General features: G+C 38.0%; 1 protein-coding gene across 1 annotated transcript in view; it reads right to left on the bottom strand.

The window, feature by feature from the left end:
• Positions 1-2,045: 2,045 nt before the first annotated feature.
• The window catches only part of LOC146158008 (uncharacterized), a 111,150-nt gene continuing 94,215 nt past the window's right edge, over positions 2,046-18,980 (bottom strand). The window contains exons 123-152 of the mRNA XM_083383636.1: positions 18,701-18,826; positions 18,007-18,195; positions 17,383-17,505; positions 16,328-16,510; positions 15,670-15,792; positions 15,214-15,393; positions 14,471-14,596; positions 13,590-13,778; positions 12,847-13,004; positions 12,106-12,213; positions 11,330-11,501; positions 10,856-10,970; positions 10,185-10,329; positions 9,368-9,497; positions 8,795-8,902; positions 8,039-8,130; positions 7,648-7,792; positions 7,223-7,402; positions 6,940-7,021; positions 6,363-6,546; positions 5,753-5,950; positions 5,277-5,435; positions 4,954-5,067; positions 4,718-4,826; positions 4,439-4,630; positions 4,223-4,325; positions 3,830-3,985; positions 3,301-3,427; positions 2,627-2,778; positions 2,046-2,446 (exon numbers count right to left, since the gene is read on the bottom strand). Of these exons, the coding sequence (XP_083239762.1) occupies positions 2,119-2,446; positions 2,627-2,778; positions 3,301-3,427; positions 3,830-3,985; positions 4,223-4,325; positions 4,439-4,630; positions 4,718-4,826; positions 4,954-5,067; positions 5,277-5,435; positions 5,753-5,950; positions 6,363-6,546; positions 6,940-7,021; positions 7,223-7,402; positions 7,648-7,792; positions 8,039-8,130; positions 8,795-8,902; positions 9,368-9,497; positions 10,185-10,329; positions 10,856-10,970; positions 11,330-11,501; positions 12,106-12,213; positions 12,847-13,004; positions 13,590-13,778; positions 14,471-14,596; positions 15,214-15,393; positions 15,670-15,792; positions 16,328-16,510; positions 17,383-17,505; positions 18,007-18,195; positions 18,701-18,826 (4,496 nt within the window). The 3' untranslated portion in view covers positions 2,046-2,118. The remainder of the gene's footprint in view (positions 2,447-2,626; positions 2,779-3,300; positions 3,428-3,829; positions 3,986-4,222; positions 4,326-4,438; positions 4,631-4,717; positions 4,827-4,953; positions 5,068-5,276; positions 5,436-5,752; positions 5,951-6,362; positions 6,547-6,939; positions 7,022-7,222; positions 7,403-7,647; positions 7,793-8,038; positions 8,131-8,794; positions 8,903-9,367; positions 9,498-10,184; positions 10,330-10,855; positions 10,971-11,329; positions 11,502-12,105; positions 12,214-12,846; positions 13,005-13,589; positions 13,779-14,470; positions 14,597-15,213; positions 15,394-15,669; positions 15,793-16,327; positions 16,511-17,382; positions 17,506-18,006; positions 18,196-18,700; positions 18,827-18,980) is intronic.

Raw genomic sequence — 18,980 nt, 5'->3', positions numbered from 1 at the left:
TAGAAACGGTGCAGGTTTTCTGTAAGATGAAAAAGGAAATGGTTAGCGCAGAATACTTCATATATAAACAAAAAGGTTGCGAAGAATAAAACCTTCCAAAAAATTTTTATTCCTAGGCGGTCACCCATCCAAGTACTAACCAATCCAGACGTTGCTTAACTTCCGAGATCGGACGAGATCGCATTCAACCTGGTATGGTCGTGTCTGGCGTGCACAGTGTCTTCGTAGTAATGCTGCTCCGACTGCACCATGCACAGAAAAACAAGAGTTTATATTGCAACTAAATGGGTCCAAAGCTAATTGCATTCTTTACGTGAAAGGCGCGCACAACCGCGTCTAATTAAATGATTGTGCTTATGCGATGCGCGCGCCATTATGCGCGCGCAAAAACGAAAAATGGAGCAATAGCGAAAGGGAAAGAACTTACAAATATATATTTAGTATGTATAATGTACACTTATTTTACTATTATGTATTTGATATGTATCCGAGGGGCTAGATCACAGATGTTATTAAACACATATGTTTGTGTGTGTCTTTCATTGATTGATACGGACTGATGATCCCCCAGTGTGAAGTTGCTTGTACTAACAAAATGTGCAAGTATTGGCGCATGGTTGTTTCTCGACTCGCTCCTCTCTGAGCCTGCATAGCTCAGTTGGTAGAGCGACGGTCCCGGCTTGACCGGAGGTCGTGAGTTCGAACCTCACTGCAGGCCAGTTGTTTTTCTGGCTTGCTCTGCTTGCATCATAGATCGACAGATTCGGCGAGTCTGCGATGGCTTTTCGGTGTACTATTGATACGGAAGCCGTAATCGTTGGTCATAAAGCAACTTCCGAGGGGCTAGATCACAGATGTTATTAAACACATATGTTTGTGTGTGTCTTTCATTGATTGATACGGACTGATGATCCCCCAGTGTGAAGTTGCTTGTACTAACAAAATGTGCAAGTATTGGCGCATGGTTGTTTCTCGACTCGCTCCTCTCTGAGCCTGCATAGCTCAGTTGGTAGAGCGACGGTCCCGGCTTGACCGGAGGTCGTGAGTTCGAACCTCACTGCAGGCCAGTTGTTTTTCTGGCTTGCTCTGCTTGCATCATAGATCGACAGATTCGGCGAGTCTGCGATGGCTTTTCGGTGTACTATTGATACGGAAGCCGTAATCGTTGGTCATAAAGCAACTTCCGAGGGGCTAGATCACAGATGTTATTAAACACATATGTTTGTGTGTGTCTTTCATTGATATGTATAATGTACACTTATTTTACAATTATATATTTAGTATGTATAATGTACACTTATTTTACTATTATGTATTTGATATGTATAATGTATATTTTTTTGCTATTTTATATTGAGTATAAGTATGAAAGGTTCCGATAAGATTTAATCCAGGGATTCTTGAACTTTTTTTACCGCGAACCCCAAAACTTATAAGTAGGCAAGAAATTTTGAAAAATCACGTCATAATTGACGTCACAATCAAATAGTCTTTTAGAGTAATATGATGATGAATTTACTAAAATGAAGTCTAAATACATTGAGTTCTAAAATGTTTTATAATTAAACTCTTTCTTTGAAAATTTGACTAGACTACTTTTCTTGAATTTACACTAATATTTTAATTAGGCCTTCACGGACCCCCTAAAATTAGTTCACGGACCCCTGAGGGGTCCATTGACCCCAGTTTAAGAACCCCTGATTTAATCCAACTGGAATCAATTAAAGGTTGTTTATTATATTCGACCAGGTATAGGTAGCGCCTATTTGCTCACATTGCTCGGGTGTGCACGTATCTGTCATTTTGATTTATTTTCATGATTTTTCCCTAATTTGTTTGAAATTCCTGGTTAGCCGGGTAAATAGCTTCAGGGAGCATCACATCAAACTTTAGCTGCCCGAGTTTATTTCTTCTCGCCCGACGACAAACAACGAATCGAAGTGAAAAACCGACACTCATTACATTCTGCAAAGCAGCGGAAAGAACGCACAACGAATACAAGAGATAGATAGATATATATTATTAAGGTACGTATATATTATAGGGTTGGGAATACAAACGGAGCACGACAATAAATTACATCCCGTCAAAACAAAACACACACACGAGTGTGTAAAATCAGCAGTTGAAGGTCACCGCCACGTGGTCGTCGACCTTCATGACGTCACTGGTCTGGCGCGAGTCGCCGGCCATGCAGCGACCCCTAGCGGCGCGTTTGGCCTTGACCGGGTCGTTTGCCGAGAAGGTGTAGATGCCGTAGGTCTGGCCGAGCGGGTCCGACGGCGCGTACATCCGGTAGCTGTACGAGTTGATCTGTCCGGCCAGGGGCAGCCGGGTCGAGAGGTAGTCGTTCAGCTGCTCGTTGATGGACGCCCGGGCGCACGCCGACCCCTGGGGCGTCACTGCCACCATGGCGCGGTCAGAGTGCCCGTCCAGAGATACCGAGCTGTCGGGGTAAAAAATATTGGGGTTAGTTGTTGTACAGGAGTGCCACGAAAATCCAAATATTTAAAGACTTAAATTTGAAGGATTTTGATTAAAAAAACCTCTGAGCTGTACCAATATTAGGTTAAAGGCCTAAAGAAACACGTTTTTAGGATTATAAGTTGTTTTTTCGAGTAATCACCTGCATTTGAACTCGATGCAGGCCGCCGACTCGTCCACGTCGAGAACGCTGACCGTTTCGCGGATGCCGTACAGTTGACCCTTGAACCCTGCGCGCGACCCAACCGTGTTCTTGCTCTGCAACTCAACCGGAACCGTCGAGCGGAATTTCACCTGAAAAACGAAATCGAAATTTCATATTAAATCGAAAGTTTAAACGAAAACCTTAAATAGTTTTTCAAAAGTAGGTTTTATTTAATTTTGCTTGTAAAAATAGTGTTTTTGTGCGATTTGAATTCGAATTGTTTATATTAGAGAAACATCATTGTCATTAGTTTAATGGTAAAAATAATGGCCAGAATAGACGTGAAAAGCGACATGCTTTATTGTTCAAACGTTTCGGCAAATGCTGATGCCATCATCAGTGATATGAAGGCCACATCAGTTACACCCGTTTATATACACTTTAGTCGCATAAAGGAATGATAAAAAGGTGCGAAACAAGCGTCGCAAAAACGATAGATAAAAAGGTGCGCAGAAGCGAGGTGTAAGCCACCTGCGAGCGTGTGTCTGACGAAACATCATTGTCATTGAAGAGTGATTTAATCTAATATTTCCCAAACATGAATGCGATCAATAGAGACACGAAACGCGCAAAACGCCCATTAACCAAGCTCTTTGGCCGTTGGAACGCACCTTCATGTAGCAAGCCCGGAACTCTGTGGGTCTCGGCCACCAGATGAGCGGGTTCTGCTGCCAGGTGAAGTAGATGTTGTACTCGTCGATCGGGATCGTGTTGAACTCGTAGTTGCTCGACGATTTCCTGAAAATCGAGCGCTACGCTTAGTTTTCTAGTTTTACTTAATGTTTGTTGCAGTTGGAAAACGACGTCTTATTTAGCACAGCTGAATTAATGCCGGCCAGTTTTATGTTTAGTCAAATGTTATCAAACGAAATGTGGTTCGTATGACTTGTGTGATTGCAATACAACCCACATCCAGATGATTTGTAAGACAAACAATATTCTACACCGGGCGGTGATTTCCGTAATACGGAGGATGTTTTCTCTAATTTCCATTTTTTGTCAATTGCGAAATTATGGACGAATTCTATTGAAAATTTATAGAAAAAAAAGCTGGGTAGCAGTCTCGAACTTAAATGTGCTTTATTAAATCAGTATTCTTTGGACGAATTCGACTCGACAGCCAACTCGAACGAGCCGCACCTGTAGAATCTGAAGTGGCTGTCGGTGTTCGGGGCCTTGATGCAATCGAACTTGTCCTCGTAGAAAGGGCCGCGCTTGTGCGTGGCGTCCATCTTTTGCGGGATGCTGATGGCGAACGAGTCCTTGGCGTTGAGGTGACGGTTGTGGTCCGATCTCCTGCAAATCACATTACAATTTTACACTTTTTTAATTAAAAATTCAAGAAAAAAACGTTCGTTATGAATAACGAAAGAAATTTAAATTTGCAATAAAAAATTGAAATCAAATAGCAAAACAAATTAGGCATTAAGGTTGTTAAAATTTTTTTCAATGAAATAGAAAATCGTATAAAGCTTTTTTTAAGAAGGTAACTCTTCTAAAATGTTAAAAAACACAAAAAACGTGCTTCGTTACCTGTAGCTGAGGTAGGGCAGGGCGTTTGCCTTCACCCCGATAACGTCCGGGTCTTGTGCGCTTGAAGCAGCCGCTTCTAGTTGCTCCTTGGCGTTGAGGGTTGCTGAAAAGTGAAAGACGTTGCAGGTTGAAGATGAAAGTGTCTCAAGTTATATTTGGCTCTTCAAGTTATATTTGATTTTAAAGTGGTTTGTGCCTCTCTAGTTTTACCCTCACCTTTAAAAGTAGCGGCGAAGGTGTTTGCTTGAGCGTCGCAGAACAGCCTCACGCAGGCGCCGGTGTGGGGTTGGGTGAGGGCGCTGCTGTAGCTCCTCCATTGGGGCGAGGCCGACTCCCGGTAAACGCCCGACACCAGGACGTTGGAAAGCTGGTCCCACACGTTGAAGTCGTCGGAGCCGAAAGCTCGAACTGCGCGCAATGAAGGTGTTAGGAAATAGTGAGGTAAGTATGAATAGCCTATCTTTGTTGATTCAACAGTATATCAGCTTTACCCACCTTTAGCGTAGCAGGTCTGAGCCGCGGCGACGTCGATGTTGAGGATCCTTCTGTAGTCGACCAGAGCAATGTTGGCCGAAACCACGAGGCCGTTGGCCGATGACGTCATCTAAAAAAAGGAAAGCATTGAATATCTGGTTCAGAATCGGTGTTATTTGAGTTTTAATGTACATGACAAGCTCGTTTTTTAGCGTAAAAATTTATCGAAATAAGACGAAGTTAATGGTTTTACTTACGTCCATCCTTCCTTCGTCCACCCAAAGTCCAGTCGAAGGGTCGAGCGACCACAAATGGACTTTGGAGCGGTCGCTTTGCACTCCGATCTGACTCGCGTCCATTGAGATGCGGATCTGAGAAAGCAAATTATTTAAAACTCATGTTTTAACTGATTATAGCTAAAAAAAGTTTGGGGGTGAAAATAACTTTTTGTGTATTTGTGTTTTTTGGGGGTAACTATAAGCATTTATAATCGGTGATACTGAAAATTCCTCGCAATATTGTTTCAAAATTAAATTAAAAATCAAAAGCGTGATAATAAGCTTTAAACTAAACGACTTACGTTCCTGACGTTGAGCTCAGTATTGTCGAGCGCCCTGAAATCCATGTCGAACATGCCGTAGCACCTCAGGACCCTCCCGTCCTCTGTCAGCATATCGCCGGGGGAGTCCAGGTAAGATGTGACGTCACGGGGGTCGATGTACGTCAGACTGCTGGTGGCCTGTGTTCAACAAGTTGCAAAATAATAGAACATTGCCTTTAAGTGCTTTTTAACGTTTTCGTGACTCAAATATCAAGGGTTATAAATGCAAGCAAGGCCTGGCTAGAAAAACTACTAGCCTGTGGTGGGATTCGAACTCACGACCTCTGGCCTTACCGATGTTGATTGCACTATAATCCTAAAAAAACAACTCATTTCGGTAAGTCCTTCCAAAGGCATCTTGCCTACTATAGAACGTGTGCCGTTATCGGTGGCCAGTATACAAGGGCTTGATCATAAAATAAACGTGAAAATGGCTGGTAACTTGAGGCACCGACCTCGCCGTGATAGCTGTCGCCGTTCTTCTTGAACAACGAGTTGGGTTCGATGGCGATGTGGATGGCAGCGGCTTGGCCGGTCGACGAGTAGGGGTTGTAAAGTCCCCGGTCCCGGGACGAGATGGGGTTGTTGGGGGTTTTTAGGGGCAGCCTGATCTCGTGGTAGATGTCGCCCCCTAAGCGCTTGAACGGGAGAACCTGTCAAGGAGAAAGGTGAGCTTACAAAAGGAAACAAAGTTATATTTAAATTGCAATCTTGTCAACAGTCACAAGGGTATTATATTATCTGGTGTAAGTTTAACTATGAAACGAAAACACGCATTACTTTGGTTACAGTCAAGTATTTTGGAAGGTAAAGTTTGGATTATAAAGCTAGAAAAATGCACAGTCGGTTATTCATAAAATGCAAAGCGTATAAATAAATTTAATATGACAACATTTATTTAAAATGAAGGCGAATATTCCTAAGAGTTTAAAGCATTTTGGCAAAAGCAAAATTAGCCATTTGAGATGAAAGAGAAATATATATTTAAAATCATTAAATAAAAGGCAAAAGCTAATCAAAGTCAGTTTTTAAATAAGAATATCTCAACTACGGTAAACGACGGACCTTAGTTGTGGCCATGAACTCCTGGTTTGTGTCCACAAAGGTCAATACGAGGCGGTCAGTGTCCAAAGAGACGTCGATCGAAAACTCGCCCTTGCTGTTTGTGTTCGCCGCCGTCCTATTGTTACGTACAACAATGCCGAAGCTCAGGGGCTTCTCGCGTCCGTCCTGAGTCACGCCGTACACTCTGGAGAGAGAAGTTTAATTAGAAACGTTTAGTATACAAATAAAAGCAGAATGAACATCGAAGGCCATACTGAAGCAGGTAAGATTTCGTGAACGTTTTGAATTAAAAATTATAAAATGCTATCCATAGAGTAGGTATCTTAAGATAATGACTGCAGGTTGTTATAAGACGTTGACTAAATATCAAAGCCTATACAGAAGTAGGTGGATCTTGTCAACGTTTCAAATAAATCTTAAAATAATGGCTAGAGGTTTTGATTAAACCTAGAATGAATATCAAAACCCATATAGAAGTATGTAACAATTTTGTAACTATTCAATAAAACTTATTCAATTTCAATTTGATCACCAGATCTAGGAGGGAAATAGATTTTACAGTTTCTAAACGACTTACCTTCCGGAAACTGAAATGCTCTGGTGAGTACACAGGCTGCATCCGCATTCAGTCACTGCACTCACTTGGAACGTGGAGTTGTCTGCATGAAACAACATAAGTAAATATTTTGCCATACCTGACCAGCACACTCTTGAATTAGGGAATATAAAAAAAACGTTAAGCCTTTTGTTGTATTGTATTTAAGGTTACGAATCGTCAGGAAACTTTACACTTTACCATTTGAAAGCACGTGTAAATAACATGCATCGCACATCTCTACGTCACTATACTGAAAGCTTACCATGACAAACAACTTGTTTCATCTGTCGCTGAACGGCGCCGCAACATTGTTCGAACCGGTTGAACTTGGGGCAAGGCACTGAGGGACACGCCCCCACGTCTACGTAGCGAGTTCCCATTGGTCCACTGCATGTGCTCGGCATGGCAATCATCCTTCTGATTGGTTGACTGTCACAGTTTGCTGAAGTGAAGAAAAGCATATAACAAAGATCAAAGATCATGAATGTTTGATCACATAAACTGAATCCATATTTGTTACATTCAGTATATATGATCACAACATATGTTGGATCACATAAATTGAATCCATATTGATTGCATTCAGTTGATATGTTCACCACATATGTTGGATCACATAAATTGAATCCATATTTGTTACAGTTATTAGTACACCTGTTGTATTCAGTAGATATAACAGCGCATTACCTGTTGGCTTAAGGCATCCCAGTTTGCCGTTCTCATCTGGTCCACACTTCTCGTCCGATCCACACCCAGCCGCGTTACAACTCGGAGCGCCATTATTGCAACTGCACAACTGAGAACAACCTGGAGTGTAGAACTGCTCTCCATCCTATTAATGAACAAACAACATTGGTTATTTCATGGGCCTCTGGCGCACATACTGAAATGTCGTTCACTTATAACGAGATAAACATTGACTAACTTTGGTGTATTTCGGTGATTAAAATGTATCTGATCTAATATTTTACTTAGATTTCAACTTATTTTTACTTGCGATTTTACTAGATACTTAGTCACAGAAAGGAAGTACTTAAGTACAGGGGACACTTCTAGTGTAAGGACAACTTGCTGGTACCTTGTAGTAGAGTCCGTCGTACAAACAACCGCATTTCCCAACTGGGACACATTCCTCTCCAGATTGTAGGAATCCAGGGTCGCATTCACAACCTGAAGTACAACAAGTGAATGTTTAAACAAAACTAAAACAAGTGAAAGTTTAAACAAGTCAAATGGTGGTCATTTAAAAGCACTCAAACTTTTAAAGCACATGTTTAAAATCCAAAAAAAAATAAAAATAATATTGTTCCAACTCACTTAAAGCACTCAAAACCATCAGTGCAAGAAAATAAGATTTAAGACAAGTTAGTTTGTGCAATTAGTAAAAGAAGACAATGTTTAAAATAGCAATATGCTGACAATTAAAATTACACAAAATTCGTAAGCAACACACAATGTCGGGAGGCATGAATATAGGTGTTTATAAACAAAATTTGCAAGATAACATTATCTGCATTCACCGAAAAAAACGTTGTGAAAAAGTAACATTATAACAAGATTGTTTGAATTGATAAACCGAAAGTAAATGGAGATGATGTTTCAAAGTATATTACAAATCTATTTTATTTTGTTTTATGAACAGCATTGCTCAGTGAGAAAAAATCAAAGTATTGACCAAAACATTGGTCAATTAATTATGTCCACCATTTTCCATTGTCATTGAATTAAAATTTCTTCTTAACAATTCAATGGCGTGTTTGCAAAAAAACAAAAACATGCTGCCCTTTTTTAGCATTTAATATTAATAAGTTAGAGTTTTAGAAGAATAAGGTACCTTCAACGCAAGTGTCTCTGCATAGTTCGCTGGCGGTCTTATCCACACACGTATTGGGGCAGGCTGTAGTACACAGCTTGTACTGGGAGTTGACTGGGCACACCACTCCTGGTGAATAAAATACACTTGTGAGTAAAATAAATATTTCTATAAAATATAAAATTAATTGCGACAAATCTTTAATCGCAAACAAACGTTAACAAAATGATTTTATGTACATTTTTTTTCAAATGGTACTTGATATTAAAAACAGAATATACAAGCTAAATACTTCGAATTTGCTGCACTAATTCTTAAATACCGCGTTGGAATTGTGGGAAAAGCCAATCGTTAGGAGTTCAAGCTCTGAATGTTCAAATAAATTGTTTTACACAAATAATTCCAGTTTTACCGAAAAACAAAATAAAAACAACTCAATTTCAGGTTTAATTTTAATTGATTCCAAAATAGTATATTAGACGATATTAATCATTAGTCAATCTTCTACATTTTGCAAAACACAATCTTAAAACTTCCTTCCTTAGTACAACCGACTGTTTAGTTACAAAGTTTGAAAGTAAACAATTCACTTACGAGCTCCAATCAGACTTCTCCAATCACAAACTGTGACCCCTTGACCTTGACACGTGGACGCGTAACCTCCAACGTTGAGTTCAATCGCTTTCGCGTCTCCTCCGAAAGAACAAAGGTCAAACACGCAATCCTGTGAAGAATCAGTTAAGGAGTTGGCGTTATTTGTATCTATTTTATGTTGTCAGCCACAATCATATTGCACTCCCAAATAGGAATGTCCGATTAGAATCAGTTAAAATTAGAATAACTTTATCGTCTGATGGGGCCGAAACATTGAATCAAAAGCTGACAAATCCCTAATTGGGCAAAATAAGATAAAAAAAGTCTTTTAACCTCAAACTTCATCACTAACTTCACCAGTAACTTCCACCCTTACACAAACTACAACTCCGTCATTACACATATGTTTTTGATAACCAATGGGCTCAATGTGATTAAAAAAATAATTGATTCAAAACACAAAGGTTCCCTTACTATTGAGTGTCGTTACTCCCCATGATCATGCAAGCAAGATAGATAACATTTAAAAAAACGAAAAATATATTATGGGTTAATAGTCCAAAACTTGGTTTAGCGTTAGGAAGTTTAGTTTAGTTAATGTTGATTGCGTGTTGTTTTTTTTTCCTTAAATTTATCTTTCAAGGTAGAACAGCTGTGTGAATCGCAAATCACAAAGAAAAAAAAAGGAAAAAACTTCTGTATTAAATTAGTTTTGCTGTTCATACTTTTTCGGACAAGTGAGAAAACTTATTTCGACGAAACGTTAAAAACAAGAACAGCAACCATAGTGGTTGTATTTCGATAACTACTTCCTTACGTTAAAGTATGAGGCGGGGTTGATGGTCGCGTGGCATTGTCCGAAGCATCCTCCCACGTGGTTGATGATGGCACATCGGCTCTCGTATTGTGACCTCACAGCTGGGTCGTCGCACACGTTTGCTGTTGTGGTGGCCACTGCGCACCTGAAAAATATAAGTTTAAAAAATAAATAAAATTGTAAAACATCGCAAAATTGTGAAAAATCATGATTTTTCTCTTAAACTAGTGTGGCAACTCTGAATTGCTTCATATTATGCTGCTTTGTTAGATTCGAGTTTAGATATTGCCCACAGCACACCAACCTGTAAAATATATTGTTGTAATGGTACAAGTGAATAACTTGGTGCATTTATGTCATTGTTTTTAAATGACTTGATTTGACTTCAGTCTTTTGGGCAAATGACTTGACATAGACTCACGCCCAGTAGATGTAAAAGTTTTCCTTTAACGTGGTAATCGGGCGGGTTTACAAAGTGTAATTTTATTATTATATCAGTGACTTGACTTGGACTTTTCTTGTTATTTTTTTTAAATGTCGACTTGGCCCAGACTTAAGTAATTTCATAACGACTTGTTTACACAATCTAAGATGAACAAGGAGATGACGTCGTTATAATTGGATGGTCTGGTTAAGGCCCTCTTTCTTATGGAATGGAACTGTCCACTTACTCTGAGGGTGAGTTGACCTGGTAACTGTTGCCAAAGTCCACATACGAAGTGGTCAATCCGCCTCCTCTCACACGAAGGTCGTCAGTTGATATTCCATTGTAGTCACCACATAAACCTAAATAATAGCCGTTTCATTACACGAGTGTTTGTACAGTTTGAAAGGATATGCACTTTATAAAAAGATTTTTGATTGACGAACACTTTTGTTATTTAAATAACTGTGAATTTACTTAGAACAGATTTTTTTAGAATGGATGAAACATCTTTTTGGCGAATTGATAACCAATAAAAAATGTTAAACACCTAATGAAATTAAAAAAAACTTAAAAAAATAATGCTTGGTATAAACATATGGAGCATTTGTTTTCTTTTAGGCAAAATATGTGGATTGAAAATACAATTTCATGACTTTTTGACGAAATATCAAGCATTTTCAATACTACATTATTCCAAGGGATTTCCCTACAAACTTACCTTCAACTAATCCCGAGTAATCAGGCGACAACCCAACTGTGAAGTAATGATCACCATCGTAACGCATTTGGACGCCGAACGGAGTTGACACGTGGACGAACAGACCCCCACGTCTGACCTTGACCCCAGAAGAGGGGTCACTGTAAGGCAGTGTGGTACCAACGCCGTTGACCTTGAGGAAAATAAAGGTTAAACCTTTAGATCGAAGAATTTGGAATCTAAACTCGAAACCTTGTTCGAAAATGAATTTCTATTTGAAAGCATAAAGTCTGATTTTATTATTTTAAAGGCATTTTTATACAAATATGGTCTTCTATCTTTTTATCTCTTTTAGGATTATTTTACTGATTATATTAAACACGCTAAACATAGATGCATGTACGTAAATGTTTGTAAATTGCCCTTACAACGAAAACAATTATATTTTAATGCTATTGTCGAAAACAACTTGCCTAAAAAATACTGAAAGGTATATTTTTAGGGTAAGGCGCTGAACCTTACGACGAGAGACCGCGGTTGCCTATGTGTCTTTCACGTTCCTTGTGACCTAACTCTAAGACCTGACTCTAAGGAACAAACTACCAACTTGTATTTAAGCCGAAGAAAAATCAAACGCTGAAAGCAGAAATCAAAAATCCAACGCGAATAGAATTAATTAGAATTAAGAGAAAATATATTTCTCTTAAGGTCTTATAAATTACCGGATTTGATTAGGACAAAAAAGTTCAAATAATATTTGGTTTGTTCATACTTGACAAATTGTTGAAGTTACTCACCAGAACCAGCAGATTCTTGCGCAATTCGATCGTTGTGCTTCCAACCGTGAAGATCACCTTCTTCAGCCACGTCACGTGATTCAAGTTAAATCGATGCTCGTTCTCAGTCTAAAAAGCAAAACCTTTTTGGTTAAAGAGAAATGACCGTGGCAGAAAAAGTATATAAATCAATCAGCGCCTATTTTTTTAGACTTTATAACAACGGCTTACTTAGCGAAATCAGTGCTTATTCATGATAATATTAAGTATTTGATTGAAACTAAATATACCAAAACTATAATATTGGATAAAATCGCTATGTTTTTTTTGTATTAGGAATAAAACCTGCGTACTGTGTTCTACTGTTAATGATCATTTTTTTCAAATTTAAATATATCACACAGTAGTGGTTTTATCCTTATACCGATCCTTGATAATTTAAACATATATTTTGCAATCCTATACCCCATCAAATAATTAGTGTGCTCAAAAAACAGAATTAATGAAATTTAAACTTTCAAAAGCAGCTTCTTTCCAGAGTGTTAAAAAAAATTTGCTTAAGATTTCATAACTTATTACCTCCAATACTACCAAGTACCTATAGTATTTAACTTTAAAGGTAGAATCGTTTAGTTGGATCGCGAAACATGGCTGTTATGCACATATTAATTTTGTATCGGATCGGCACCGATACCACCCTAGTATCGGACAACTACCGATACTCCGATCCATAATTATCGGACATCGCTCCACACAACCCACCTGGAGAGTAAACTTGGTCACTTGACTGAACTGCGCTGCGGAGGTGGTTTTGACCAAGTCATACTTGCACGCTCCTTGGTAGTCGTAATGCTTGTTGTCAAAGGTGTCGTAATGCGGGTCGCCGCTCACTGTACAGTACTTTAGATCGGCGAAGTAACCTGGTCAATACAAGTGCTGGTTAGCTCGCGACTTGTGAAGTTGAAAGAAGAGAAAATTATAACTTTTTACCGTTGTTTTCATTTGCAGCAGTGGTAACAGTAGAATAATTTTTTTACGGGAAGCCATACATTTTTAGGAAACCTGATGTTATTTTTTCAAAAATTTTTATTTGTAACAAAATTAAATAATTTCAGTTTTGACAAATTAGATAGAATTAGAATTATTTAGTTATCCCAAAATAATATTTTAACTTGCCAAATAACAATTTATTCTCATGACAAGGTGGATCGCAAGTTTTCCTGTGGTAATCTTGCTATTTTTGGCTTAGCCCGTGCTTTTCAGAATGTTAAAACAACTGCAAATTGTCTTAAACAAAGAGTATTAATTTATATTCTTTGTTCCGACTGTAGGAGATTTAATAATGTTAAAAAAAGTAGCATTTTGGTAAAATCCGGATTAGCTTAGAACTAGGATTAGAGCACAAAAGCAATTGACAAATTAGAGTAGAATTAGCAGAATTTTTAAATTGATAAATTAATAAACTCGAATTATCTAGTTGTCCAAGTTTGTTCTTAAGGACTCACGTGAACAAGTTGGTGGTGAAGGACTCCAGACTCCATTCTGATCGCAACTTATTGAGTTGGATCCTTCCAATGAGAATCCGTCCTTACATGTGTAGCTCACAGAGTCACCGAACCTCCACACAGAGCTAGGGGGGTTCGAGGGTCTGTACACCCCGTGATCCGTGTCACCAGGGTACGGGCAAGTCACAACTGAAGAAAGAGAAGTGAGGATTTGTAAAAAAAAATGTCTGTGATTTTAGGTCGCTAAACAAAATATTTTAACAGTCTATAAAGTAGCAAATGATTTTTTTATTATTTTCATTTTTATTGTTATAGTTAATTATTTAATCTGCCTCAAAGGGTTATTGGTCTAAAAGGCAAAAAAATTTTTTTTTGAGAAAACCCTTGATTAAAAGTAACAACGAACCATCCTAAGTCTCTTAAAATGTTTGAACAATAGTCACACAAAACTTCACAGCACTCATGTATCTCAAATAACACTGACGGTTTTTCGAAAATGCGTTTAACAATATTTAAAAGTTAAAAAAAACCTGAATAAAAGTAATAACAAAAGATCTTAAGTCTCTTTAAACAACTTTCAGAGCGTTCACAGAGTCACCGAACCTCCACACCCCGTGATCCGTGTCACCAGGATACGGCAAGTCACAAATGAAGAGAGAGAAGTGAGGATTTGTAAAAAAATAAATAAAATATGTAATTGGGAGTGGTTTTAGGTCGCTTAACAAAAGATTTTGACATTATACAACGGCCTATACAAAAAAGCGTTTAAACAATTAAAAGTAAAAAAAAACAAAGACAACGAAAGACATCTTAAGTCTCTTGAAACATGTGACATATAATGCCCCCACAAAACTTCAGACCACTTATGTATTTTAACTTACGCTGGCAGTTGTCGAAGGCGTCCACGATGTATCCCCTCGCGCATGCGCACTCGAAGCTTCCGGGGGTGTTCCTGCACTCTTTGTTGACGTCACAGCTGATGTGTTGCGTCACACACTCGTCGATATCTTAACAAAAGAGAATTTGTTGGAAGTGGAGAGAGATCAAAGAGGAATAAAGCTTGTTTGCTTTATATAAATTTTAATCGCGTGTTTTGATTTTTAATAAAAACATGAAACACAAGTCAAGGAATTAAAATTTTCAAATGTATTTCAAAAAGACTTTTTTTAAGAGCTTCTAAACTGAACTGCATTGTTAAAAAAAATTAAAAGTCAATTGCTAGATTTGCTAAGTTTTGGAGCATAATTGTTGGAGGTTGTAGTAAGACGTAATAAGAATATCAAAGCCCATACAGAAGTAGGTATCATTTTGGACGTTTCGAATAACTCTTTATTCATTTTCAACATGCTAAGTTTTCATTTTGAATTACATGAGAAGTGTTGTTTAAACTTTTTTTCATACATTTTCTCAAATTAAAAGATAATGAGCGAAAACGTAGAGAAAAATGCTCAGCAATGCATGGAGGGGTAACCTTGGGGTGTAATGTAATGTTCTTCAAGGTCATATATACTTCCTTTGGTGTCAAGGTCAAATATTCGACTTTCAAGATCAAAAAATTAAATATTTGACCTTTGCCGTTACCTCAAATATACAAGGAACAAGCAATATGCAAATGAGGGCTCACCGATGCAATTAGGGGGATTCCCGTCCCACCTGGGGCCGGTGACGCAGTTAATGACGTCATTACCCCTCAGGGTGAAGCCGGGGTTGCAGCTGTACGTCACTTGCGCCCCCACTTTGAACTCGCTGTCTGTTGTGACATAAGAACCGTCGTTGGGGGTTCCCGGGTTTTGACAAACTGGGGCTGGAAACAAAAAATAAAAATTTGAAAAAAAAATAAACAAGAAAAATGTTACGAAACCGGAAACAAAATTACTCTGTAAAAAATGCAAGATGTCACAAACTTACAAAAAAATGCACTAAAACCTGAGAACATTTTAAGCTAAACATTTTTTTTAATTTAAAACATTTTTCTTAAAACTATTGAGTGTTGCTAACCGAAAAATAGAAACTCTTCGAACTCAGTGAGATACGATTTAGAGACAACAAAATACAAAAAAACTCAATAATATTGTTTTACCTCTGCAGCTTCTTCCATCGCCGAGATATCCGGGCGGGCAAGCGCAAGAATAAGAACCCACAGTGTTGGTGCAAATAGCGTCCGTGTGGCAGGGAGGGTTCGGTACGCTGCATTCGTCAACATCTGCAACGTATCAAGGGGCTGGGTGAGTATATTGAATGTTGTTGGATGGGTGAGTATATTGATCATAGGTTGCAATTTGCTTTAAACTTACGAATCAATTTCCTGCCATAGCTCGTTTATAAAAAAGTTAACAGATAATTTTAAACGAACACTTATCGTTAAAAGAGCTTTAAACATTTATGAGTGTAAAACCTACATGACGTAAACGTATCAGCAATAAATAAGAATGTCAAAAAAAAGTGTCAAAAAATTTAAAAAGTTTCGAAAAACTACAAACAATGTTAGAAGTCTATTTTAGTCAAAAAAAAAATAAACCAGAACAATCAACTTTAATAATAACTAATTTAACCTTTGTTTGTTAAATTTAAAAAGTCCAATCTGAAATATGATCAAGTTGTACAAAGCTATATTTTTACTTTATATAGGAGAAAAAAGTGGGTAAAAATACTTTAGCTATAATTCGGTTTTTAACAAAGCAATTTGGATTATAAAGCAATACGCTTAAATTCAGGCTTTAAACAAAGAGTTGACCCACCTTGGCAGTGAGGTTCTGTGTGTGACCACGTGCCGTTACTGGTGCATGACATGCTCGTGCTGCCCACGATCTCGTACCCAAGGTCACAGTAGAAGCTCACCACTGTGCTCACCCCGTACTGGAACTGGTTTCGGGGGGCGTAGCGGACCCCGACTGGGGGATTTGGCTCCTGGCACATGATCCCTGAGGGAAAGTACCGGGGTTAGAGCAGTTGTCAATCTTTTTGCGCCCAAATACTAAGCATAAGTATAACAGCGGAGCTTTGGCGATCCAATTATTTTTGCTAAACCGTTTGTAATCGATCAAAACGCAAAACATTAATAAGATCGAATTTTTTGTAGTCTATGCCATAGTTTGGCGAGTGAACTTTGGTGAGCCTAAAGTTAAAGAAGTCAAAACAACACAAATAAGTCAATAGCATTAAGTTGTGGAGGTTAGTCAATGTTTCTCGCTTTTTTCGCCGCGACGAAAAAACTAAGCAATAAAAGAGAAGCTTTGGCGACATAAACATCTTAATTGAACATTTTTAAGCGAGCAACATATGACATAGGCAGAACAAGTTATAATTTAATTAATATGAGCTAAGTCTTTGTATGCCTACTGTTTCTGCAATGATTTAAAGTATTGGGAAACACATTGGTTAAAACACAATGGGTTAGAGGGTGAGGTTTTTAAAATTTTGTTTTCACGTTTTAACCAACTTGAAACTTACGAAGCGTTGAAAGAGGTTAAATAAAAAAACACTTAAGCCTAAAATGAATTGGGTAGCATTGCTTAAAACAATATAAATTAAGTGGGAATAGTTTTTTATTTAAGCAAGTGGTTACTTATCGCTCCTTTTCAATAAATTATCAAAATACCTTCAGAAATGCAAATAAATAAACCTGTCTGAGATTGCTAAAATTACAAACCAATGTTTTGCACATTTTACTATTTGTGTCTAAGCATAATTTAACAAATGTCCGTAATTGTTTCTCAATTTTTATAACTACTTAAACAAAAAAATGTTGAATTTCAAGTCGATTATTCAACAGCATCTACTTTAGACCACTCACTTGTGCAAGTTGTTGTTCCATCTCCAATGTGCCCGTGTGGACACTGGCAAGTGTAACTTCCATCTGAGTTGATGCAGGTTGCTACAGGGTTGCAAGGACGGACGCTCAAACATTCGTCGATGTCTACAAAGCAGGTTAGAAGATTATTTATCAACGAGTAAATAGTTAAAGGACATCAACCTTAAGGTGTCTGTTAATGTTATTAAGGTTGCTTACAACCAATGAATCACTGTATTTGAAAAGTGAAGCACCAGAGCACTTAGAAGAATGTTCTTGCTAACTGCATCTCAAAGAGTTTTATTTGGTTTTAAGGAAGACCCTATGACTATGTTAAAAATTAATAAAGAGTTATTCGAAACGTTCAAAATGCTACCCACTTCTGTATGGGTTCCAATATTCATTCTATATATAGCTACAACGTCCAACCATTATCTTAAGATTCTTTCGAAACGTTCACAAAATGCTTTCTACTTCTGTATGGGCTTTGGTATTCTTATTATTTCATGCTACAACCTCCAACCATTATGCTCCGAAACTCGTTTTCCAACATGATATAAAAACTCGAACCATACTTAATCCACATTATTTCATTCTTTAATCGACTTGCCACATAATCTGTCTTACCTCTGCAGTGTGGGGGTTGGCTTGACCACTGCCCGGTTGTGAGGCAAGTGGCTGAAGTTCGACCCACCAGCACATATCCAGGGTTGCACTTGTAGTAGATGATGTTGCCGGCTGTGGGCGGTGACGTAAAACCCGTGCTACGTCGGATCGTGCCGCGCGTCAGACTGGTGACGTCATAACACGTCACACCTACATAAAAGAAGAAGCGGCGTGAGGTGGAGGAATATCAATGGGTTAGATTTGGAGAAATCAAATTTTATTTAAGATTAAATTCAATGTTTAAACTAACTATTGAGAGTGAGTTGAAAGTCAAATTATTGGAGAAATTTAGTATATATTTAAAAGTTTGCACGATATTAAGCCATTGCCGGATCAGATAACTTAGACGTTTTGAATTGAAAACTTTGAATTTAAAAATATACATATTATTTTTTTTATATGTTGAATTATATTTTTTAGATGTTGAATTGAAAACTTTACAAATGCTTTAACTTTTGCACAAAGATAAATAACAATTTGCGTACAAATACTACATATGTTTACATTATCTTAGTTTAATAACTTTTTATATTTTAATCCTCTATTTTGTTCGAATCTTTTATAAATCTTTGAATTTCGGGCAAATTCCCTCGAACTGCTGTTTTCGTAATGTCTTCATACACTGTTCCTCCATACCGGTGAGAGTTTTACTGACCTCTGCAGTTCTTTCCATCGCCGAGGTAGCCGAGGTTACATTGGCATCTGAAGTCTCCTTGTGTGTTGAAGCACCTGGCGTTATCGCTACAGTCGTTTAAACTGGCGTCCCTACACTCGTTAATGTCTGCAAAAGAAACGTACAAATGGTAATCAAATGTCTGATCCTGATTTTACTCTGGTTTTTAAACTTTGATTTTTATTGTTAGTATACGCGCCAGTGGAACAGTGATCGACAAGCAGAAACCTGCTGCCAATGTTTTAGATTCCATAAAGATACG

This window comes from Ascidiella aspersa, chromosome 3 (assembly GCF_963924565.1).
Source record: "Ascidiella aspersa chromosome 3, kaAscAspe10.2, whole genome shotgun sequence".
Classification (NCBI taxonomy): domain Eukaryota; kingdom Metazoa; phylum Chordata; class Ascidiacea; order Phlebobranchia; family Ascidiidae; genus Ascidiella; species Ascidiella aspersa.
Note: the sequence above shows the minus strand (reverse complement) of the source record. Positions and strands in the feature narration are given on the sequence as shown.